Genomic DNA, 26958 nt, shown 5'->3' with positions numbered 1-26958 from the left:
ACGTAACTCTCGTTATTAACTACGTAGGTATTTGGAAGTCTCATCCAATATGTGTTAATAAATTAAGGATCAGTCTAGATTAATATCTACTTTTTTTTGAAAAATTATTTTTGATTGAATATTTGCACACCCACCTAATAAAATTTCACGTAATTTTTGTTGCAATTAATGTTTGGATTAAAGAATCACGAATAACACAAAAATTAAAGCACTTAGGTATAGGAAATGCTTAAGAAATAAAAAAAGTACCATAAAATATCATTTCATTAGAATACTAAAATACAGAGTGTTCCATTTAAGAAAACGCAGAAAATACTCATTCCGAGTTTTGACCAACCCTGTATATTAATATTAAACTTTTCGCTATGTTATTAATGTTTAACAATAGTAGACTATATTAAAAATCGTTTGACCATAAATATAAACTTTGATGTTAAATCACTACAATTCTACAGGGTGTGAATTTTGCTACGAAATTAACAATAAAACGTAATTATCTTTTAAACTACCTGGTATAATATTACAAAATCCTATGTTATAAGAAAGAAGAGATTGAGGAGAATTCAAAAATGTAAAAATATACAGGGTGTTCTATTAAAAAAAACATAAGTTTGTGTCATTCTGTCAATACGGGCGACCCTGTATGTCTGAAAATATTTTTAGATTATGGTCCTATCCGTGCCCCAACTTTTACCTAAATAACTTTTTTTTATCTCTTACGGCAAACGGATAATTGGACTTTGTCATACTAATGCCCCACCCTGTATAATCCGGTTCTCTTCTACCGTGAGGTGTCGAGAAATAAACTGTTTAAAGTACATATATATCAATTTCATTGAAATCACATAATATAAGTATAACTTCTTACGTGCGTACAAAGTACACACACATTCTTTTTTTTTTATTAAGGAACAAATTTGATTTGAAAATTTGTTTTTTTTTAGTTTATGAACTAGAGAATTATAAAAACATAAATTATTTATAACAATTTTTGACCACTCGAATTGAAATCCACCCTCGAAATTCGTAATCAACAGTCGAAAATACATAAAAACAACTTGGGTGTACTCTTCAGAATTGAAAAGGCACGGTGATCTAGCTGGCGCCTAGACTAAAGTAATAAAGTTGATTCGTAATGCATAACATAAGATAAATTTTTATCTAATAGTTACTGCAAAAAATGTTGATAACTTAAATCAGGTAAACGAATAAATAGCTTGCAGTTAGTATACTTCGATATTCTCTTACATATCTCTGTACTTTCCGTCACATATTTAAAGATGCCTCTGTTATACATGATTGATGGCAGTCCGCCATGTCGAGCTGTACAACTGCTTGCTCAAGAGTTATCTATTCCACTTACTCTGAAGAATGTGAATATTCCAGCCAAGGAACAATTCGCTCCAGAGTTTTTAAAGGTATTGTTAATTTGAATATATTTTTAAATTCATTTTATTTAATTGCTTATTTACAGGTGCGTTTAGTTTTAAATATTTTCAAAAAATATACACTTATTTAGATATATTTAGACTGTATTTATATTTGTGCTTTGTTGACTATTTCAAGGTCTTCGATAACGTAAAATGGGACAAAATGTGGCATATACTTAGAGAAATGGGTACGCCAGAACATCTAATCTATCTATTACAAGAACTTTATGTAAATAACACCGCTAATGTAAGAGTTAATAATGTGATTTCGAAAAACTTCAAATTAAAATCTGGAGTACGGCAGGGATGTATAATATCCCCCATTCTATTCAATATATATAGTGAACACATTATGCGTCAAGTTTTTGAGGAATGGCAAGGTGGAGCAACGATAGGAGGAACAAAAATAAAAAACCTACGGTATGCTGATGACTGTGATGATACTGTTATATTGGCGTCTTCACCAGAAGAACTGGAAGAAATTATGAATAGGCTAGGAACGGTGAGTACGGAATATGGTTTGAAAATAAATATACAGAAAACCAAAGTAATGATCATCGATAGAATCAGAAACAACCAACCGGAGATAAGAGACTTGGCAGGTTACGAAGTGGTCAGACAATTTAATTACTTAGGCTCCGTTATTACTAACAGTGGAGGATGCGAAGACGAGATTCGTAGGCGCATCATAATGGCCAGATTGGCAACAGCCAAACTCAGAAAAATATGGAAGAATACTGACATTACAAAAAACACAAAATTACGCCTTGTCCGAGCGTTAATATTTCCTATCGCCACCTACGCTTCAGAGACTTGGACCATCAAAAAAGCAGATTCAAAACGTATAATGGCATTTGAAATGTGGGTCTACCGGAGAATTTTGCGCATACCATGGACCGCAAATCGCACAAATAATTCAATATTAGTCGAACTTAACATAAAAACTAGACTCAGAACAACTATCAACCAAAATATACTGAGATATTTTGGACATATAACTAGAAGAAGAGAAGGCATGGAACGAATGATAGTTGAAGGCAACGTACAGGGCAAAAGATCCAGAGGAAGATCTCCATTGCGATGGTCGGACCAAATAAAGGACATGACCGGTTACTCATTCTCCGAAGCAAAACAACACGCACAGGAGAGAGAGAGAACTGGACAAAAATAGTCAAACGACTTACATGACGCCACTACATCCTTACGAAGGAGAACAGATAGAGGAGGAGGAGACTGTATAAATATCAATTATGTATATTCTTACTTTATATTACTATACAAAAAACTATTGTGAATGTGTGAGTATTCAAAAGAGTACTGCTGGTATTAGTTAACCATCTAACCACCATCAGCATCATCACCATCACCATTATCATCAATCAGCCCTGATTTGTCCATACTTGAAGAACAGGGCCGGCGATAACGGGCCTGCAAGGGATGCACTGCAGGCGGGGACCCCTGCTTGGAGGGCGCCAAAATGAGCTGTTTTTGGCTGGTATTATACAAAATACTTATGTAAAAACAACGAAGGACAGCTAGTCCTTCCAACTAGTTTTGCAGCCGGGCACCTTATACCATAGCGCCGGTACTGTTGAAGAACATAGGTCTCATCCAGATATTTCCAACTTTTTCTGTTCTACGCCTTTGCTATCCAATTGGTCACAATTATTTTATAGTCGTTGGTCCATTTAGTTGGAGGTTTTCCCCAAGCGGATGCTTGTCTGCCCGTGGTCTCAACTCAAGAAACTTTTTGTCCACCTATCGTCACTCATTCTTGCAACATGTCCCGTCCATCTCTTTTTGCCTTGTAGTACGTTCGATAGTATTTTCCACTCCGGTTCGTCTACGAATTTCCTCGTTTCTTAGTATATTTCTTAAGCTTTTTCCAAACATTGATGTCCATTTTACGTTGTGTCCTCAATTTTCCGCTGGTGTTTTTGTGAGAGTCAAGGTTTATTCTCCGTATTTGAGGACAAGTCGAAAACACGTTCTTTTTAGAAGGATTGGACATTTGTTTTAAACAGATATCCAATTTTTCCGAATGCAGCCCAACCCAACATTATTCTTTTGAATATTTCGCATGCTTAGTTATCTCGTCTTAATTTCTATTGCACTTAAATGCGTACTCCATGACTGTTATGTATAGTTTTGTTGACGAAGTATCTCCCTACCGCACCCCTCTGCCAATTTTATTAATGGCGAATCAAGACTTTCATTTTTATCTTTCTTTCCGATATAATACAAAATGTGATTAGACTTAGATTTAAAAGTGATTAGACTTTATCACCATATACAGGGTGTTTGGTAAAGAATGGGCCATAGCTTAACCTCAGGTTCCTGAGGTTAAAATAGACCGATTTAAGTTAACTTACCTTAGTACAAAGTTTATAATAACCGAGATACATGTTGTCAAAGTTAAACTTTTTTTTATTTATTATTGAATATTTCCTGACAGGTATGAGATAACAACATGAAATTTGGTATGTGGAGGTTTTTTGGGACGAGAAAACTAAATTCCCTACCAAAAATTATGTATTGCCCAGAGAGCGCCACATACGCCTTTGAGCACTTATTTATTACTTTCAATTTTTTTTTATCCCTCACTCTGTATAATTTTGACATTAAAATTTTTATTTTCCTATTAGTTCTACTTAAAAAAGGTATACTTGTTTCATCTCCCTAAACTCAACCGTTTTCGAGATAAACGCATTTTAAATCTGCGATATACCATCATTTTTAGCATAATATATTACACCCGAAAAATAACTTAAAACCATAAAATTATCCAAAAATGTATCGTAAATGTCTTCAAATGGAATTTGCCATGCAATGACATAAATTATTTGAGAACTGACACAATTATTATGGTTTTAAGTTATTTTTCGGGTGGAACTACAATGATATGCTAAAAATGATGGTGTATCGCAGATTTAAAATGCGTTTATCTCAAAAACGGTTGAGTTTAGGGAGATGAAAGAAGTATATCTTTTTTAAGTAAAACTAATAGGAGAATAAAAATTTTAATGTCAAAATTATACAGAGTAAGGGATAAAAAAAATTGAACGTAATAAATGAGTGCTGAAAGGCGTATGTGGCGCCCTCTAAGCAATACATAATTTTTGGTAGGGAATTTAGTTTTCTCGACCCAAAAAACCCCCACATACCAAACTTTATGTTGTTATCTCATACCTGTGTCAGGAAATATTCAATAATAAATAAATAAAAAGTTTAATTTTGACACCCTGTATCTCGGTTATTATAAACTTTGTACTAAGGTAAGTTAGCTTAAATCGGCCTATTTTAACCTCAGGAACCTGAGGTTAAGCTATGGCCCATTCTTTACCAAACACCCTGTATATACAGAATTTGTGTGGGCAACATAGATAGTTTGATGTTATATCGGTTGCTCTCAAATGATCATTTATTTGATATAATCATTATCAGTACAATAAGTTACTATGTCATCTTATTTTTGTCCTTCCTAAGTGCTTGAATCACGTCCTCGTTTTTTATTTTTTTTTTCTGTAAAATTATTAAAAATAAACTATCAATGTTGTTCTGAAGCTATTTTCTTGTGGCATTTTTATAATCAAGTATATTCAAATGGGAAATAAGCCACAATTTTACCTAAAAATGATTTTATTAACGTTTCGACGCCCAAGTCGGGTGTCGTTGTCAAAATACAAATTGATTTCATGTAATCGAATGAACTATCTTTTAGTAAAGTCGTCCCAGGAACGCAACTCATCAATATTGGCAATATCATTTTAAAGTAGTCTACTTTAAAATGTATAATACGTGTCTGAATTGCCGATATAAATGAGTCAGATTAAATAAATTATTAGAAGAATTTTTTATTAAGCAACAACATTTTTGTTTATTTAGTATTATTTTGTATTTTGACAACGACACCCGACTTTTTTTTTATGGCATAGACTTGGGTGTCATTTAGCCAGTCACAACTTTTTTTGTTTTCTGTTCATACATAAGGAAGGCAATGAGGTCCTTAGAGATCCATAGCAAACTCTTCTACAGCTCTCTACTCAGTTCAAAAGCTGGCCGCTATGGACTGTCCAAGTTGCTCACCACATTTTCGATTATGTATCTTCTTCTTCTTCTTTTTTCATATGTACATAATATACCAAATTATCAGGATTAATAAGTTTAGAGGTTAATTTTAGTTTCACAGATAAATTTCATTAAACAATCATATATGTTTTTGCTGTTCAGAGACAATAGATAGGATACATTCAAAGGTGGAAAAACATTACATTTTATTAAATCTTGGATTAAATTATATGTGCATGGAATATATTTTGCGCACTCAAAGAAAGTATGATTTAAGTCACCAACCTTCTGACATTCTGTACAAAGATTTGAATCAAAAACTTTAATTCTTGCTAGATGTAGAGGGAAACATGCATGTCCAAACTTCATCCTAATTAATGTTGTTATATATCTTCGAGGTACTACATAATTTTTAAACCAATATATATTTGGAACAGAAGGTTGAATCAGTGAATACTGAGATTTGGATTGTTTACAAAGATCTCGCCATGATTGACTCCACTGATTTTTAACTCGATGCTTAATAGTGTTAACTAAGTCAGATATGCAAAACTTACGATTATGTGAAGTACCATATTCAATGGCTTTTTTAGCCAAACTATCAACATATTCATTATGCGTTAGTCCTATATGAGCCTTAACCCATAAAAAGTTCACTCTTCTTTTATTTTTATGAATTTCAAAAAGGATTTTCTTAATTAGTAGGATATAAATATTTGAATTGTTATTGGGAAAATCTATAGTTTGAATAGCAAGAAGAACAGAGAGTGAATCGGAAATAATTGTTGCAGATATATTTTCTGATTCTTTAAAATATTGCAGGGCCTCATAAATTGCTATGGCTTCAGCACTGAAGATAGAAAAATCATGGCCTAACTTAAATATTTTTTCTGTTTTAGTAGCAGGTATGAAAAAGGCACATCCAGTGCCAACTAACGTCTTAGATGCATCTGTATATATATTTATAGAATCTGGCCAATTATCTAAGAATGTTCTTAAGATGTTAGAGCTAATATTACTGTTTTCATGGTAACTTGGTTTTACTAATTTAACTGTATGTAAAAAAGAATGAAAATCTTCAAGTCCAAAACTATCAATCATGTTAAAATCACAGTCAAAATTTAACAGATCTCGAAAAGCCTCGCAAAGTGGAGGAGAGTTCTTTAGCTTCCAGTATTTATTAGTTAAATCCGCTACATTCAGCTTGTTAATATTTTGGTAAAGACCGATATTTAGGTAACGAATTTTCATTAAAAATTTCTGGCTGAGATATTTCCTTCTATAATTGAGTGGAATTTCTAAAGCTTCTACATGTAAAGCTTTATTTGGAGTTGATTTCATAGCTCCTAAACAGATACGGAGTCCTAAGTTCTGTACAACGTCTACTTTGTTTAAAATATGTTTAGAAGCTGAGCCATATAGAATACTACCATAATCAATTATAGATCTAATATATGATCGATAGAAAAGCAAGGAAGTTTCAACATCAGCTCCCCACCAAATCTTTGAAACTGATTTAAGAAAATTTAGACCCTTATTACATCGATTTATCATAAAGTCAATATGTAATTTCCAAGTCAATTTACGATCCAAAATCATTCCCAAATACTTAATGGAAGAAGCAGATGCGTAGTCGTAGCCATTAAGTTTTAAATTCTCTATTTTTGGGATATTATGTCGAGTGAAAATACAGACAGTAGATTTATTTTGAGCTATTTCGAATCCGTTTTGATTGAACCATAAATTAACACAGCATTGAATTCGTCCTAAGGTTTGAACCGAGTTATCATAAGTTTTGGCCTGTGAATACAGGAGAAAATCATCAGCATACTGTATTATTTGAAATTTAAAAATGTCAGTAGGGACTTTATGCAAATCCGCAGTATACATATTAAACAAAAGGGGACTCAATACTGATCCCTGTGGTAGTCCTAAATTATTATATCTAGGGCCTATCAGTTTATTATTATTAGTTCTTAGATATATCTTTCTGCAGGAATAAAAATTATAAAGGGCTTCAGCCAACTGAGGCGGTATATGAAAATGTTTTATCCATTTTTCCCTTAAAATGTCAAGACTGACATTGTCATATGCACTTTCAATGTCTAAGCATATATTAGGTAAATAGGTGTTGTTGGAAAATGTGTTTTGAATATCTGTTACTAGTGTAGAAAGTGCGTTTAAAGTACCATATCCTTTTTTATAACCAAACTGAAAATCTGGAAGTTTATTTTTTTCTACCCACCATTCCAACCTGTGTTTTATCATTCGTTCTAGAGTTTTCAACATACAGGACATAAGAGAAATCGGTCTATATGACTGAGCCAAATTTGAGTTTTTACCTGGTTTTAATATTGGTAAAATAATTACATCGTGAAATTGATCAATAACTGATTTATTGCTGATTACACAATTAAAAATATCTAACATTAGAAGTTTGGCAATTTTAGGGAAATGTTGAATCATTGGATATTTAATATTATCAAATCCTGGACTCGTGTTATTTCGATTTTTTAGAACATATTCTAGTTCTGTAATATTAAAAGGTTCTAGTAAAAAATGGCTTTGCTTATCTGGAATATAATTATGGGTATTAGGTGGTTTAACAGATGGCGGAGCAATTTTATCAAAGATTTCATCCTCTAAGGTGTTATCCAAATTGTATGCATTTGGAATTGATTTTCTATTTAGTTTTCTGGCTTGCTTCCACAACGTTGTAGTTGGAGTATTTTTGTTTAGAGAAGACACAAAATCTTTCCAACTCTTTTTAGCTATCAATTTCAGATTCTTCTTAGTTTTAGCCATGCTAGCTTGACACTTTATATAATTATTAAAATTAGCATTTTTTTTATATTCTGTCAGTGCTTCTTGCCTTTCTTTAATAATTGTATCACATTCTGTATTCCACCAAGGTGGGGAACAACGAATTTTATTTTTAAAAGTTTTATATTGCGGGATTGAAATGTGCGCAGCATGATTCATACTATCTATTAGAAAGCTATATTTATCAGATGTACTGTCCATTTCGTAAACACTATTAAAAAAATTTTCAACTGATGTTGTGTATAGAGTCCAATTGGCTTTTCTAATGTTCCACTTACTTCTGGGTATAAACTCTTCAGTTGTAGTACTATCTAATATTTCCATATTGATAATAAAATGATTAGAGCCTAGTGTGTCAGAATGTATGTACCAGTGGATTTTATTAGCTATGTCAGGAGTAACAAAAGTTACATCAATTGCTGAACTATTTTGATCTGGTCGAGTAAGAACAGTAGGCTCGCCATTATTTATTACGATAAGGTTGAGATCATCTGCAGTATTAATAAGCTGTGTTCCAACTGTGTCATTGTAACTAGATCCCCAAATAGTATGGTGAGCATTAAAATCTCCTCCTATAATTGCTGAATTATTAACTTGCGAGAAGAGGTTTGTCCAATCATTTACTGAACTTTTACTTTTAGATGGTCTATATATAGATAAAATATTCAGATCCTTTGTTTTATATTTAATTGTTACACCACAAACTTCTATTTCCGTATTAAAATTAGAGTTTAAATTTAATTCACTAAAAGTAATTGAATTGTGGATGGGAATAGCTACACCAACGAAGCCATCATTTCTGTCTTTTCTAACCAAATTATAATTTTAAAAATGATAACTAATATCTTTTTTGAACCATGTTTCACTAATTAGGAGGATGTCTATACTTTTATTATTTAAATAATGCATTAAACTACCTTTGTTTGATATAGCAGATCTGGAATTCCACTGACTTATTTTTAAATTATGTTGTATTGACATTATGAATTATTTATGAACTGTTCTACTTCTTTAATAATTATTTTGTTGTCTAAGGTTTTTATGTCTTCTACTGTATGAATATTTTTTAAAAAGTTTATTATAAATGTTGCTAAAGATTTAGCTAGTTCAGTTTTATTTTCGATATTATTATTCGGTGTATAAGAATTAGTTGGCAAAGGTTGAGACGGTCCAAAAGTGAAGGGGAACATCGGTTTATGAGATGTTGATTCTAAAATAGGTGAATTTGCTTTTCTTTTCTTTCCTGAGTGTTCATTTAAATTATTTATATTAGAGTTTGATTGAGTCAAAAATTGAGATCTATTAATTTCTACAGTTGGCCGAGTCGGACCAAGATTTTTATCATTATTATTAATTGGTAGGGATGGAAATTGTTTTTCATTATTATTTAAACAAGAGAAAGAGTTGGGACTGATGAGTGCTGAAAAGGAGTTTTCACATATTAATCTAGCTTCCACAAAAGTAGTTTTTTGTTCTATCATAATATTCTTAATTTTCTTTTGTTTTTCATAAAATGGACATTTTTTTGATATTGTCACATGTTCGTTATTTTTGCAATGTATACAAAACATACTTTGTTCGCAATGATGGTCTTTATTTTTAATTTCACCGCACTGTATACATAGTTCCTGTGTACTTCGACATTGCCCTGAAACATGCCCAAATTTTAAACACTTATAACATTGAACAACTCGGCCAAAAAACTGTTCAACAGAAAAATATACTCTATTAAAGGCAACATAATTCGGTAAAATATTGCCTTCAAAAGTTATAATTATAGTTTTTTTGTCCACATATTCAATTTTATCTTCTTTTTGTACCCTACGCTTAGTTCTATACATACTCAAAACATTAGAAGGAGTTTCGATGTTATCCATGAGATATTTCACATCATATCTAGTGTCAACGTCTTTCACCACACCTTTTATTTCTAGTAAATGACTAGGAATATATGCTTTCAAATTTTGTTCTTTAAGTGAGCTGTTATTGACGAGGTTATTTGCCTCTAACCGAGAAGTAAGCAAAACTTTTACACGGTTCCTACCTATACTTTTAATTTCTCGAACATTCGTTAATTTTAATTTTTTAAAAATAAGGTGCCCAATCGTCATTGCATGTAATTTTCCCAAATTAAGATCATCACCAATCCTTTCAATGTAAACACAAATATTATCAAGATTATACTTATCTGAAAGCAAATTGAATTGTTTAATGTTCGGTCTCGCATTTTGTCCATTATCTTGCATATTTAATTCCATTTTACTAATAATATCACCATTATCCGCAGTCACTCGCGTCAAAAGAGACGTCCCTGACTCACTTTTATCCCCCATTTAGGGGGAAATAAGTTTTAAACCACTATATACTGAAATGTTTTTGTTTATAAACACTAAATTAATTATTAACCACTACTTTATCTTCCAAAAAACACCAAAACTTTTATCTTTTACAGGAGCAGATCAAAATATCAACATCAACTTTGACAGTTATTTTGACAATATGACACCCGACTTGGGCGTCGAAACGTTAATAAAATCATTTTTAGGTAAAGTTGTGGCTTATTTCCCATTTGAATATACTTGATTATAAACTATCAAAGTAAAAAACTTTGTCCATCTCCATTTGACGTTCTTATCTCATTTTTTGTTTAAATCTTTAGGTCTCTTTGCTCGTTGTGTTTGACTATTTTATATATCCTTCTCTGGTATCAAGCTTTTTTTTTGCCCATTTTTGCTTTCTCTTTGGACACTCCATAGTTTTTAAACTTTTTCTATTTTTTTTTTTAATTTTGTTTGATCTCTCAGATCTCTTTATTCTTAAAGTCCTTTACTGACGTTATTTTCAAGTATTTCAATAGGGTTATCTCTAATGATACTGGCCATCTTCCTCCAAATTGTATTGGTTCTTCCTTTCAACTCCTAACCCATTTTTTTTTAGTATTTTTGCTTTGAATATATGTACCTTCTATCTCATCTTTTAATACGAACCACTTGATTTTTGTGACTTTTTTTTAGTTTCTCTTTTTACTTCGATGCCTTATCTTATTTCAAGCAACTTACTCCGATTTCGTTGAACCTCCATTGATTTGCATGAAAATTGGTAAGTGGTTAGAGGATATCTCAAGGAACAAAGGTGACATGGTGCCAACTTGCGCTTTTACTCTGGGGGTGGATGCCACCCCTTCTTGGGGGTAAAAAATTATTTTATTAAAAATAACCCCATAATTAGATAGACGGACAAATTCCAAGCAAAATTTGTTATATAAAAATTAATAATATATCAAATCTTTTTGAGCTAAGGTCAAAAATTTAAATTTTTTCTGAGAAAAAAGAATACCTCAAAAAATATGCATTTAATCAAAAAAACTGTAGATGTGAAAATTGTATCTTTTAGTAACACAAACCAAATTATTTTTCTGTAATATCTTTAAGACCAATACAAACCGAGATACGGCATGTTAAATGTTAGCTTTTTTGCGTCAAATGCATAATTTGAAATATTCAAAGTAAAATAACCGAAAAACTTTGCATTTTTCGAGGAAAACTTAAAAAATATTTTTTCAAGTATACAGTTGGGCCTTTAAAAAAATAATAAAAAGTTTCTAGCATGAAAATTAAGCGACTTATGATCAAAAAAAGGTCGGTACCTGCTTTTCTCTATGAAAAAATCACTGAAAACAACCCCCTAACTACCCTCCTAATTAAAAATTGGTCTTCACCTTTCCGTAATTCCTTTTATATTTGTATTATCAATACCTCAAAGAAGTTTGACCTATTTAAAAGGCCTCATTTTAGAAAAATTGGAGTTTAAAGAAAAATTAATTTTTTGGAATTTCCCATTTTTTACCATTTACTTTAAAATATCTCAGAAAATACTGGAAATACGAAAAAAATGAGGGACTACTAAATTGTAGCTTTTTTAATAACTAAAATTTCCTTTTACATAGATTTTCATTACAGTGAACAGTTAGCGAGATATAGCTGTTTTAAACCTCTATGTACAAACAAACACCCCCTTATTCGAGCCCTTTAAACCTACCCTAATTAAAAACTAAGGGATCTTACGGAATTTAGTTTACACAGTCTTATAACTCTTCAAAACATCCTACAAAGTAATTTTTGAAAAAACTTTTTACCGCCAAAAATGAAGGAGCTATGTTTATAAAACGAATTTTTTTTTCGAAAAATTTGGATAGTCCGCTTATGGATAATTTTCAATGTATGTATAATACCACAGAACTGGTTCGTATACTGGAAGATAACTAAAAAACTATTTGTACATATTTGTATTTGTACATATTTGTAAATTCGTATTTTTGTGTAAATAAATGTTTTTGTAATTCTTTAATTCTACTTTTTTTCTGTATAGATCTATTAAAATATCTACTTATAAAAACTTTAATGTTATTACGGGTGGTTTTTAAGAGTTGAAATATTATATTATATCCTAAAGTATAAAACAATCATTATTTAACCAATCAAAACCAAACTTTACCCATATTAAAGTTTACAATGTTTTTATATAATTTTTGACAATAAGGGGTAGTTTACACCCCTAAAATAATCAACGCCCTTAAGCATGATATAGAATATGAAGTACAGGGTGAGATGATCCTAATCCCAAATTTTTATGTAAATGGATGCAAGCCGAAATTATTCTTTTAGGATAAGTAAATTTTTTATATAGCTCCAACAGGGGTGGTTTTAGTGGTTTTAAGGATTAAAATATTATGATAGTATATCTTAAAGCATAAAACAATCATTATGTAACCAATAAGAACCAAATGTTGACAATATTAAAGTTTAAAATGTTATTTTATAATTTTTTACAATTAGGGGTAGTTTTCACCCTTAAAAAACCAAAAGCGTACAAATTGCGAAGTTTTGCCATTTTTTCAGCTTCATTTTCTCGACTATTTATGATATAAGTGTTAAAAGTACACGTTTGGCACGCATGTGAAAGTTTGCAGAATGAGCGATAGCGAGTTCTGCAATTCACATGAGTGCCTTAAAAATGTTCTTTTTAACACGCATATCATACAATATTTTTTCTACAAACGTAATTACAGGACAATATCTACAAAAACTTTTACTTGAACTTGACTGACATTCCAATTTTATATTTTTTTGACATTACATCAAAATTGCATATACGAACTGCAGTGCCTTAAAAATTTTTTAAAGCACTAGTGCCTTAAAGTAGCATTTTTAACGCTCGTATGGAGTGCTAAAAATTGCATTTTTAACACGGTTGTAGAAAAAAAAATATTATTTTTGAAATAACAAATTTCCTAAGTTCAAACTCAAGCCTTATTTTATCAGGTATCGATAAGTAATTTGGGCTTATTACAGTTTTTAAAACACTGTTTTTAGTTGTTAAAGCAGTCCGATCGCCCGTCCTCTCATATATGAGCTTCATTAACAATTAAAAAACAATGTTTTAGGATAAAACATATAAAAACTCTTATACGTAGCTGCCAGAAGAAGGTTTGAGAATGAATTTTATTTAGGTACTTCGTAATTTCAAAAATTGTTTTTTACTTGTGTTTTTAAAGCTTGAAAATCGGAATTTTTTGATTTTTTTTCAGCTTTAAATTGTTTATAACTCTGAAACCATTAACTTAAGAGAAACATTACAAAAGACCTTTTTTGTTCCCAATGATCTAAACAACTTAAAATAATGTCTATCCGGGCCAAAAAAATGGATTTTTATAATTTGTTTAATTTTTTTTTTTTTTTAGTAAGTGTAATAAGAACTCCGAAATTATGGCATTGAGGTGTAGAGAATATAACATAAAAAATTATCAGTATTTCTTAAAGACTTCAAAACGCAAAAAATATACAGGGTGTTCCATTAGAAATAAGAAAGTTCATTAGATTTCCAGAACAACGGAAGATTTGACAACAATGTAATTACCACTATGATATCGTCCTTATTAGAAGACCCTTACCTAACAAAACTTATTAAAAATCGTTTTAGCGATTTCCGAGAAATTACCATACTTTGTCGCTGCCCTGTACCTATACACCATTTTAAACATTTACTTTGATTTATATGAGTTTAAATCCGCTAGAAAAAATTTGCCTCTAAAAAAGTCGATTACAAAATTCTTTTAAAACATAGAAATTGAAACAACAGAAACAATTTAGTTTATAATTTTATATTGTGTCCTATAAATAACAAAAACGTTTTATTATACAAAGTTCTTTTTTATAAAAGTGTAATTATTTCAGATAAATCCACAACACACGGTACCAGTTTTAGATGACAATGGCTTTATATTGATCGACAGTCATTCTATTATGACTTACTTCGTATCAAAATATGGAAAAAATGATTCTTTGTATCCGAAAGATTTACAAAAGAGAGCCATCGTTGATCAGAGACTTCACTTTGATTCTAATATCCTCTTTGCAAGAGGTGCTCGTATTGTGGTATGTATTAAACAAACATTTTTTGTTACGTGAATATGCTTCATTGAATCTTCTGTTTGTTTTTGAAGTGAAAACTTCTTTAGGGACGTTGTGCGATTTTTGGATAGGGGGAAAAGCATTGAATTCGCGACTGTCATCTCGACCGTCATCGCGACCGTCATTGCGACCGTCATCGCTTATGCTATATATTATTAGTATGTATATATAAATTGTATACATGTATTTAAATTTAAAATAAATGTAAAACCTATTTTAGAATGGGAAAAAAGGATTTATTTCGCGACCGTCATCTCTTCGGCGAATAAATTTTGTACGTATCTATATTATGTGAAGGTATACATAAATTGTATAGAAGTATTTAAATTTAAAATAAATGTAAAACCTATTTTTGGATGGGGAGAAAGGATTTATTTCGCTACCGTCATCGCGACCTTCATCTCTTCGGCGCAATAAATTTTGTACGTATATGTATTAATGTATTGAAGTGAAAACTTCTTTAGGGACGTTGTGCACTTTTTGGATGGGAAAAAGTATTAGTATTAAATTGGCGACCGTCATCGCTTCGACGAAATACATTTTTAAAGTGAAATCGTCTTTTGGGGACGTTGTGCACTTTTTAGATGGGGAAAAAGTATTGAATTAGCGAACGTCATCGCGACCGTCATCGCTTCGGCGAAATAAACATTTGAAGTGAAAACTTCTTTAGGGACGTTGTGCTCCTTTTGGATGGGAAAAAAGTATTAAATTAGCGACCGTCATCGCTTCGATGAAATAGATTTTTGACGTGAAAACTTCTTTAGCAACGTTGTACACTTGTTGGCTGGGAAAAAGTAATAAATTAGCGACTGTCATCGCTTCGACGAAATAAATATTTGGAGTGAAACTTCTTTAGGGACGTTGTGCACTTTTTCGATGGAAAAAAGTATTAAATTAGCGGCAGTCATTGCTTCGATGAAATAAATTTTTGAAGTGAAAACTTCTTGAGGGACGTTGTGCACTTTTTGAATGGGGAACAATATTCAATTAGCGACAGTCATCGCTTCGACTAAATAAATTTTTGAAGTGAAAACTTCATTATGGACGTTGTGCACTTTTTGGATGGGAAAAATTATTAAATTAGCGACTGTCATCGCTTCGACGAAATAAATATTTGAAGTGAAAACTTCTTTAGGGGCGTTGTGCACTTTTTGGCTGGGAAAAAGTAATAAATTAGCGACCGTCATCGCTTCGACCAAATAAATACTTGAAGTGAAACTTCTTTACGGACGTTGTGCACTTTTTGGACGGGGAAAAATTATTAAATTAGCGACTGTGATCGCTTCGGCGAAATAAATTTTTGAAGTGAAAACTTCTTGAGGGACGTTGTGCACTTTTTGAATGGGGAAAAATATTCAATTAGCGACAGTCATCGCTTCGACTAAATAAATTTTTGAAGTGAAAACTTCATTATGGACGTTGTGCACTTTTTGAATGGGGAAAAATATTCAATTAGCGACAGTCATCGCTTCGACTAAATAAATTTTTGAAGTGAAAACTTCATTATGGACGTTGTGCACATTTTGGATGGGAAAAATTATTAAATTAGCGACTGTCATCGCTTCGACGAAATAAATTTTTGAAGTGAAAACTTCATTATGGACGTTGTGCACTTTTTGGATGGGAAAAATTATTAAATTAGCGACCGTCATCGCTTCGACCAAATAAATACTTGAAGTGAAACTTCTTTACGGACGTTGTGCACTTTTTGGACGGGGAAAAATTATTAAATTAGCGACTGTCATCGCTTCGGCGAAATAAATTTTTGAAGTGAAAATTTCTTTAGAGACGTTGTGCACTTTTGTATGGGGGAAAATATTGAATTAGGGACCGTCGTCGCGACCGTCATCGCCTCGACGTAATAAACTTTTGAAGTGAAAACTTCTTTAGAGATGTTGTGCATTTCTGGATGGGAGAAAGTATTAAATTAGCGACCGTCATCGCGACCATCATCGCTTCGACGAAATAAATATTTGAAGTGAAAACTTCTTGAGGGACGTTGTGCACTTTTTGCATGGTGAAAAAGTATTTAATTAGTGACCGTCATCGCTTCGACGAAATAAATTTTTGAAGTGAAAACTTCTTTAGGGACGTTGTGCACTTTTTGGATGGGGGAAAATATTAAATTAGCGACCGTCATTGCGACCATTATCGCTTCGACGAAATAAATATTTGAAGTGAAAACTTCTTGAGGGACGTTGTGCACTTTTTGCATGGAGAAAAGTATTAAATTAGTGACCGTCATCGCTTCGACGAAATAAATTTTTGAAGTGAAAACTTCTTTAGAGACGTTGTGCATTTTTGGATGGGAGAAAGTATTAAATTAGCGACCGTCATCGCGACCATCATCGCTTCGACGAAATAAATATTTGAAGTGAAAACTTCTTGAGGGACGTTGTGCACTTTTTGCATGGAGAAAAGTATTAAATTAGTGACCGTCATCGCTTCGACGAAATAAATTTTTGAAGTGAAAACTTCTTTAGAGACGTTGTGCATTTTTGGATGGGAGAAAGTATTAAATTAGCGACCGTCATCGCGACCATCATCGCTTCGACGAAATAAATATTTGAAGTGAAAACTTCTTGAGGGACGTTGTGCACTTTTTGCATGGGGAAAATGATTAAATTAGCGACCGTCATCGCTTCGACGAAATAATTTTTTGAATTTAAAATTTCTTTAGGGACGTTGTGCACTTCTTGGATGGGGAAAAATTATTGAGTTTGCGACCGTCATCACTTAGCTGAAATAAATTTTGTACGTCTATAAATTATGTGTATGTATACATAAATAGCATAGCGCAAACGCATCGCGTTTATGATATAGATATAGCACTTCGTTTTGATGAGGAAAAAGCATTGAGCTCGTAATTTATATACTATAAGAAGTTTTCACTTCTGTCGGCACTCCCACGAGTGCCTTCATTTTTAGTTTAACACGTTCCCTGCCACGTTAGTCCCATGGGACTAACACTAGTGTTGCCTTAACGCGCCACGTTGGTCCCATGGAACCAACACCTTTTTAATGCTTGTTAGGCTGCTTTATAATAATGTCATGTAAGAAGATATATAGTCATCATCACGTAGCGCTACAACCCTGGGTGGGTCCTGGCTCACTGGACAACTTTTTTCCAATTTGTACGGTATTCCATCAACCTAGGGTCAAATGGAATGTTTACTTTTCGGAAATTTGCTTGGATTTTATCTCTCCATCGCATTCTTGATCTGGGACATCCGAGTGGTCTTTTGCCTGTAGAAATCTCCTCCCATACCAGTCTTAGGCCCGTATTCATAGTCGGTACTCAAGTCTGAGTCGATGCTTAAGGTCGACCTTGAACAAATTCTTATACAAATTTGTATACAAAGTTTTTCAAGGTCGACCTTAAGCATCGACTCATACTTGAGTACCGACTATGAATACGGGGCTTAGAAGTCTTTCGTTATGAAGTTTGTACACGTGGCCTGCCCATCTTAGTCGCTGTGATTTAATTTCTTGGACAATATCGGTGTCATTGTAGAGTGCTTTTAATGCGATGTTGGTTCTGATCCTATACTGGTTCGTGTTAATGTCGTGGTAAGGTCCGAAAATTTTTCCAAGTATTTTTCGTTCACAACGTTTGAGCTTTTCTTCCTTTGGTTTGGTCATGGTCCACGTTTCGCATCTATATTTTAGTACAGGTGTGACGATGGTTTTATAGATTTTGATCTTGGAACTTCTTGTAAGATTTTTTGATTTTATAAGCTTATCCAGTGCGAATAGTCGCTGACTGGATTCTGTCTTTTATTTCTTCAGTTACATCGTTGTCAGCTGTGATTATGGCTCCCAGATACTTAAAACGTTGTACTCTTTCGAAATTGAAGGTGTTGACCGTCACATTTTGTCGTATCCTGTCTCTTTCGTCTTCTCTTCATTAATCCTCAGCCCTACTTCGCTTGTTGCTCCTTCCACCTGGTTGAAAATGGCTTTTGTGGATAGGATGAAGTCTCCAACGAGATCAATGTCATCTGTGTATGCTAGTAATAACTTGGGACCTTGAATCGATAGCATGTTTGTTTTTATTTCGGCCGACCTCATGGCTTTCTCTAATACATACAAGGTTAAAAAGTAGTGGAGATAAGGCATCACCCTGTTTGAGTCCACTGTTGATTTCAAAGCTGTCAGACAGTTTATTATTTACACGTATTTTTAATATCCCACCCTCCATACAGACCTTAGTCATCCGAATGAGTTTCTTTGGTATTGAGAACTCCGCCATAGCATTCCATATTAGGCTTTTTCTACGCTATCATATGCATGTCGAAAGTCTATGAAGAGATTGTGTATGGGTCTGTTATACTCCCATCCCCTTTCTAGAAGCTGTCTCAGCGTGAATAGTTGATCTATTGTGGATCTGTTTGCCCTAAAGCCGCCTTGATATTTTCCTAGGACATTTTCAGCAAAAGGGGTTAGTCTACCAAGAAGGGGTCTACTTTCGTAGAAAAAAATAGGTACCGACGTTGCTTTGAAACGTTTTTTTTGTTTTTGTAACGTCTAATTTTATATTTGAAAAAAGATTTTGTAAGTTTTCCTCTAAGAATGCAAAGTTTTCCCGTTATTTGGCTTGGAATATTTCAAATTATGCATTTGACGAAAAAAGCTAACCTTTAACATATTAACATGCCGTATCTCCGTTTCTGTTGGTCGTAGAAAAATTATAAAAAAAGGATTTTGTTTGTACTTCTAGAAGATACAATTTTGGTATCTACAGCTTTTTGATTAAATGCATATTTTTCGAGTTATTCTCAAAATACCCTCTAAAAAAGTAGATTTTTCGTCGAAAAACTGTTACTTTCAACCGCGAATAACTCGAAAAATATTAGTTTTACGAAGAAAACGTAAAGAACATTTTTTTCTTAGAATCACTATTTACATCGATTTCTATGGTTAAAATGTAACGAAAAATTGTCACCCCCGAGATGGGGTGGCAACCACCCCCAAGGTTTTAGTGTACAGTGGCATGATATAGAAAATGATCTTTGGGCTATTCCCTACCTTCTGTGAAAACTTCAGGTAAATCCATGCTGGACGAAAAAATTGCGAGCCAAAATGCTTCATTTCTTGGCCTATTAACTTTGACGAAATAATCAAACGGCAAGACTTTATAGTAGGTAAGCGTCACGCTAGTAGAGACACGGGTACCTAACTGCTAGACTTGGGCTAATCCCGCCCGTTCTCACCTGTGACTTTCATGTCTGTCATGTCATGTCAATGTCATGACCTGCTGTCATGACAAGTGAAGGGTCCAAGACCCCAGGATGTATTAGCTCAATGTACCCGTGTAGATAGTAGTGTGGCGGTTCATCATCATTCAATCTTCGCTTGTCCACTGGTGCACATTGATCTTTTTCATAATTTTCCATCTATTTTGATCTTGTGCCTCTCGTATCCAATTTCTACGACAACGTTTTAGATCATCAGTCCAACGTGTTGCCCGTGTTGGTGGACGACCTCTGCTTTGGTAGGCATCATGTCTTAGTCCCCATTCCAGTATCAGCTTTGTCCATCTCTTATCTGTCATGAGAGCTAAGTGACCTGCCCAGTTTCATTTCAGTGCTGCTATTCTCTCTACTCCATTAGCCACTCATGTTCTTTGTCGTAGCTGGCGCTTTGGGATCTTGTCTCGTAGTAAAACGCCCAACATAGCACGCTCCATCGCCCTTGGAGACAAACGGATCTTTTGCACTGTTCTCCTTGTCATGATCAACGTTGCCGGACCATATGTCAACAGTGGCAAAACACACTGATTAAAGGTTTTTCTTTTAAGGCATATTGGTATGTCAGATGATTTTTAAAGATGGTTCAGCTTGTCGAAGACTAGTGTTGCCCAAATGCAAGACCAAGACGAGACTTAAAGAGTCTTGGTCTTGGTCTTGCACCAATACACCTGGTCTTGGTCTTGGTCTTGGTATTGCACTCCCGGTCTTGGTCTTGGTCTTGGTCTTGCAGCAAGAGTCTTGCAAGTCTCGCAGTTGCCCACTAGCATATTACTATTTATTAATCGTTACTTTAGATCTTAGAACAACGTAACAGTATAGGTACATTTTCAGCTTGACTTAACATACAGGGTGAGGCAGATAAACTTTCCTATTAAAAATATCTCCAGAACTAAAGACAACAGAATCATGAAAATTGGAATGGAGTGTTTTGAAGAGTGGTCTATTTAATGAAAATATTTTATCTATTTCCTACTTTCAGTTATACCGGAAGTTGCTTATAACTTCGTTTTTTTTAATGGAACACCCTGTATATTATTACATTTCTGAATTCTCTTCCATGTCTTCTTTCTGAAATATGAGGTTTTTTAATATTATATAGGGTAGTTTAAAAGATAATTACGTTTTCTTATTAATTTCGTAGCAGTTTTCACACCCTGTAGAATTGGTTATTTGACATCAAAAACTTTATTTATGTTCAAATCATTTTTAATATAGTCTACTATTGTTAAAAATTATTAGTGTAGCTAAATGTTGAATTTGGTATACAGGGTTGGTCGAAACTCGGAATGAATATTTTCTGAGTTTTGTTAAATGGAACACCCTGTATTTTAGTATTGTAATGAAATGATATTTTATGGTACTTTTTATTTCTTAAGCATTCTCTATACCTAACTGCTTTAATTTGTGCTTAATTGTTAATCGCATTAACAATCTTAACTACGTAGGTATTTTAATAGCTCAACAATTATTGGTAATTTTTTGGATCAGTCTAGACTTCTCGACTCTAGATTAATATGTATCTATTTCCGAAAAATTAATTCCTATTGAATTATTTGCGAACATTTTATGTTCACGGCTAACCTAATAAAATTTCACATATTTTTTGTTGCAAATAATATTTGGCTTGAATCACCAATAACTCACAAACTAAAGCAGTTAGGTATAGGAAATGCTTAAGAAATAAAAAATTACCATAGTATATCATTACAATACTAAAATACAGAGTGCTCCAATTAAGCAAACTCAGAAAATACTCATTCCGAGTTTAGACCAACCCTGTATTTTAAAATCTGTTTTGTATTATCGCGACGACGAATATTTTAGTACGCAACATAAGAAGTACGAAAGTATTTTGCTCTAATATTTACTCCAATAATTACTCCAGTAAAATATTCGTTGTCGCAATAATCCAAGAGAGTCGTATATTCGTGGAATGGGGTATACTAACAATTCTTAACAATAGTAGATTATATTAAAAATCATCTGAACATAAATATAGTTTTGGATGTCAAACTACTACAATTCTACAGGGTGTGAATATTGCTGCGAAATTAAGAAAAAAAATGTAATTCTCTTTTAAACTCCCCTATATAATATTACAAAACATTTTAACAACGAAGACATCGAGAAGAATTTAAAATTGTAGGTAAAAATATACAGGGTGTCCCATTCAAAAAAATGAAGTTATAAGCAACTTCCGGTATAACCGGAAGTAGGAAATAGATGAAAACATTTTCATTAAATAGATCACTCTTTAAAACTCCTTCGTTCCAATTTTCATGATTCTGTTGCCTTCAGTTACAAAACCAACCAAATTCATAAATGTATAAACAATTCACATCGGGTGGGGTTTGAACCCACGATCTAAATTATCCCTGCATATAGCTATCTACGATGTCCCATGGGAGTCAATCTGTTTCTTAATAAACATTTGCATTTAATGACCTTACATGTGCTAAAGCATGGTTACAACACAAACAATCCAATAAATGGCATAAACTTGACTGTATTAAAGAACATTTGTCTAGAAAGGTATTTTGTTTGACCCATTTATATAATTGCACACTCTGCAAAAAGTTTATATACCTACGATAGTCTTTAGTCTTTAAACTGATAAGGAAAAACAATTAAGTGGCTGTCGTATTATATCAGCTTTGGTGACATCATAACAAGTTTTAAAAGGATATTTATTACTGTCGGCGTCAAAACACAAGATTATTTTATGAAAGGACCTATTCTCAAAATCTACACAATTACAACGAATTTCAGAGCGAAGGCGTCGTCTGCTATATAAGAAAGAATGTATTATAAAATATTTTATTTTTACATTGTACAAATTTATTATTACCTCTGAGTACGTGTCAAATAAATATGTCACGTGGTCTTTTAATGTATATTTTGATTCGCTATGTATGCTTATTGTATTGTTCATAATGCCCATACGTCCAATTTTCCAAATTTTTTTACTTTTTTTGCGTCTCATAGTCTCTAAGCATATACCCGAACTACTACAGTGCGTCCATAAAGTAAGGCATAAATTCGTTATTTCGTAAACAGGCGACTTTAAGGAAAAATCCCGAAACAGGTCGATTTTTATTTTTAAATTACGATTTTTCGGAATATATCATACTAGTGACGTCATTCGTCTGGGCGTGATGACGCAATCGATGATTTTTTTAAATGAGAATAGGGGTCGTGTGATAGCTCATTTGAAAGGGTATTCAATTCTCTATTCACTAATGTAAACATTAACCTAATTATTTATACAGGATGTTCCAAAAAACATTTTTTTAATTAAAATGATTGAGACAAAAAGAACAATGTGTGTAATTTCTTTAATTCAAAATGCGTTTTACTACTGTCAGAAAACCGAAAAAAAAAATTTATTTGGCAAATAAACATTGATTTTCGCTTAAACGAAATATTCAAACTGGCAAGAGGCAGGTGGGTGAAAGCTGTAACATTGAATTTAAGCAAAAAACAATATTTATTTGTCAAATAAATATTTTTCCTGTTTTCTGACAACATTAAAACGTATTTTGAATTAGATAAATTAAATAAATTCTTCTTTTTGTCTAAATTATTTTAATTAATAAAATGTTTTTTGAACACCTTGTATAAATAATTATGTTAATGTTTATATCATGGAATAGAGAATTTAATACCCTTTCAAATAAGCTGTCACATGGCCCCTATTCTCATTAAAAAAATCATCGATTACTTCATCACGCCCAGATGGATGACGTCACTCGTATGATAGTTATATATATGCTGAGAAATCGAAAATTAAAAATAAGAATCGACCTATGTCGAGATTTTTCCTTAAAGTCGCCGGTTTACGAAATAATGAATTTATGCGTTTCTTTATGGACGCACTGTATATTCCCTAAAACGACACTCAATCCTAACTGCAAGACGCAAGAGTCTTGCAGGCTTAGTCTTGTTCTTGCTCAAGTCTTGCACGGTCAGTCTTGGTCTTGGTCTTGCTAAAATAAAGCGGTCTTGGTATTGGTCTTGGTCTTGCGAAAATGCAAGAACAAGACCAAGACTGCAAGACCAAGACCGATTTTGGGCAACACTATCGAAGACTGCCCAAGTCAGTCTTATACGACGGAGAAGATCAACGGTTTGGTTATCTTTTCCTATGCGAATCTCACGGCCTAGGTATTTACAGACCATTACGTGGTCTATGGATCTTGTTCATACGCATATATCTTCGCTGACTACAAGTTAAAAGTTCTTTGGCCTGATCTATCTTATCAGCTGTAAGTACAATATCATCTGCAAACCTCTGAAGGCTAAGCTTTTCTCCGTTTATGTTTATGAAAAAACCTTATTACCCTGGACTATAATGCATGCCATGTTGCACGTATCCAATATTATGCTTCATTATTCTTCAACATATACCTACGCTTTATTTCTCCCTTTTTTTGACACCACTAATTTACTATAATTCACTATAACATATATATATTTATAATAACTAGTGATTTTATTTCAGAAAAGAGTTTTCTATGAACAAAAACGAGACGTTGTACCAGAAGACCTGGCAGCATTGGTGGAAGCGTATGAAATAGTGGAAAAATTTTTAGATTCGAATCAATACGTAGCCGGTGATAAATTGACCGTGGCAGATTTTAGCTTTTGGACTTCACTTACTACTTGGAATGGGATTGGAGTCTATACCGAAGACAAGTATCCAAGAATAGCCGCTTGGTTGAACAGGATGTCTGAATTACCTTATTCCAAAATAAATAAAGAAGCAGTGGATTCGTTCAAGGGATATTTTCTCCAACTTACAGGACAAGCACAATAAATAAATAATCAATAAATATTATTATTTAAGCGAGATGTACTTTTTAATCTTATTATTAAACTTTATTCATCATTAATATGTTGGTGCAAAAAATGTATTATTCGTCGGCGGACGAAAGGAAAGAAGTCATAATTTGAGTTGTTTTAGTACCTACTACTATTATGTATATAATAGTATATTATGCAACGAGCATTTAATGAGCAAGTGATGCAAATGATGCCATGGTTATAATTAAATGCAAGATATATACACGATTTTTTCTATGATCATTTACAACAAAAAATATATTCAAATTTATTAATTTTGTAACGCAAACAAATTAAGTAGTGTGTCAGTTTGACAGTTCGTTTACATATTGAGAAATGTCAAAGCGTATGTATTTGACTCGCCATTGGTCACTTCGCGTGCGCCACCTTTGTCGCGAATGTCATATCGCGAAAATCTGTATCATAATGATCATTATGATTCAGGTATTCTTTTTCTCATGATCATCTTTCAGTGCGTCACAGTTTTTCGATTTCTTTCTAACGCATTAAATTGTATGTGAGAGAAAAAAAGGCACGTCGGTGATTACATTTCGTCGGTGACATTTATAACATTTATTCTAGTTATTCTAGTTGTCGATAGATGGCGCCATAATAAAAAAATATTTTTTTTTAATTAGATAATAATATTGCAAATATAATCTGTATAATTTATAAGACTATACAAATCAAAGAAAATACCATTTTATAAATGCAAGAAACACATTTGATTCGTTTTTATTCCAAATTTAAAATAAAATGTGACAACTGTCAGATTTAACTAAAATGTCATGTTAGAATAAATGTCATAAATGTGTATTATCACGGACTTACCCTTTTTCCTATCATTTGTTACGCACTGAAAAATGATCATGAAAAGGACAACAGTGAAATTATAATTATTGATATATTATAGTATGAGAATAGAAAAAATTCATTTTTCTATTCATCATCAACCCGTACGCGTCCACTGCTGGACATAGGTCTCCCTCAGCTCTTTCCATTCATCTCTATTTTGTGCGGCTTGCATCCAGTTACCGACAACATGTTTCAAATCATCGGCCCATCTGGTTAGTGGGCGTCCTCTGCTCCGTAGTGCTTCTTCTCGCGGCCTCCACTCGACAATACGTTTTGTCCATCGGTTGTCTGGCAATCTGGCGACGTGTCCTGCCCAATTCCACTTAAGCGACGCGATTTTTTCGACAGCGTCTGTTGTTTTTGTTCTACGGCGTATTTCTTCGTTTGGGATTCGGTCTCTCAGGGAGACACCCAACATCTGGCGCTCCATAGCCCTCTGAGTTACGCGAATCTTGTTCACTACCTTTCTTGTTAGTGTTAATGTTTCGGCTCCATAAGTGAGTACAGGCAACACACATTGGTCAAAGATTTTCCTTTTGAGGCATATGGGCAAGTCCGATTTAAATACATAGTTAAGTTTACCAAACGCTGCCCAGGCTAATCCTATGCGACGTGGGAGTTCGCACGTCTGGTTATCTCGTCCCAACCGAATTTCATGTCCTAAGTACTTATAAGATGCAGTCTGCTCAATATCCATTCCATCAACAACAATATTACGATTTAGCACCAGATTAGTCATTATTTGCGTCTTGTTGATATTAATCTTTAGTCCGACCTCTAAGGAAGCGTAATATAATTTGTTCAACATTATTATTGCATCATCCATACGATCGGCTATAAGGACAATGTCATCTGCGAATCTCAAATGACTGAGCTTCTCTCCATTTATATTGATACCATATTCGTTTAGATCTGCCTTCTTAAATGTGTGTTCTAAAAGGGTTGTGAACAGCTTTGGTGAGATGGTGTCTCCCTGCCGTACTCCTCGCTGTATACAGAATGTATTTGTTTGTTGTTCAGACAGTCTTACGCTAGCCGTTGCCGTTTGGTAGATATATTTGATCATGTTAATGTAGCGATGGTCTATTCGGCATTCTGTCAATGCTTTTAACATTTTCTGCTGGCTTATGGTATCAAATGCTTTCTCGTAGTCCACGAATATCAGTGCCAATGGTTTGTTGTATTCCGCAGACTTCTCTATTAGATTTTTTATTACCA

At 33.1% G+C, this 26958-nt stretch overlaps 1 protein-coding gene across 1 annotated transcript; it reads left to right on the top strand.

The window, feature by feature from the left end:
* The first annotated feature begins 1191 nt into the window (after positions 1 to 1191).
* On the top strand, positions 1192 to 24892 carry LOC126890347 (glutathione S-transferase 1-like). Its single transcript, XM_050659219.1, has 3 exons — positions 1192 to 1418; positions 14555 to 14755; positions 24545 to 24892. The coding sequence occupies exons 1-3, from the start codon at positions 1281 to 1283 to the stop codon at positions 24857 to 24859; spliced, it is 654 nt and encodes a 217-aa protein (XP_050515176.1). The 5' UTR covers positions 1192 to 1280; the 3' UTR covers positions 24860 to 24892.
* Positions 24893 to 26958: the final 2066 nt, after the last annotated feature.

The sequence above is a fragment of the Diabrotica virgifera genome, chromosome 8, assembly GCF_917563875.1.
Source record: "Diabrotica virgifera virgifera chromosome 8, PGI_DIABVI_V3a".
Lineage (NCBI taxonomy): Eukaryota > Metazoa > Arthropoda > Insecta > Coleoptera > Chrysomelidae > Diabrotica > Diabrotica virgifera.
This window is presented reverse-complemented; position numbering and strand designations above follow the sequence as displayed.

Excerpts from the sequence above, each read along its gene's own strand:
- LOC126890347 (XM_050659219.1), top strand. The coding sequence starts at position 1,281 with ATGCCTCTGTTATACATGATTGATGGCAGTCCGCCATGTCGAGCTGTA. Across the intron at positions 1,419-14,554 it reads TCGCTCCAGAGTTTTTAAAG|ATAAATCCACAACACACGGT; the intron begins GTATTGTTAATT and ends TAATTATTTCAG. Across the intron at positions 14,756-24,544 it reads CAAGAGGTGCTCGTATTGTG|AAAAGAGTTTTCTATGAACA; the intron begins GTATGTATTAAA and ends ATTTTATTTCAG.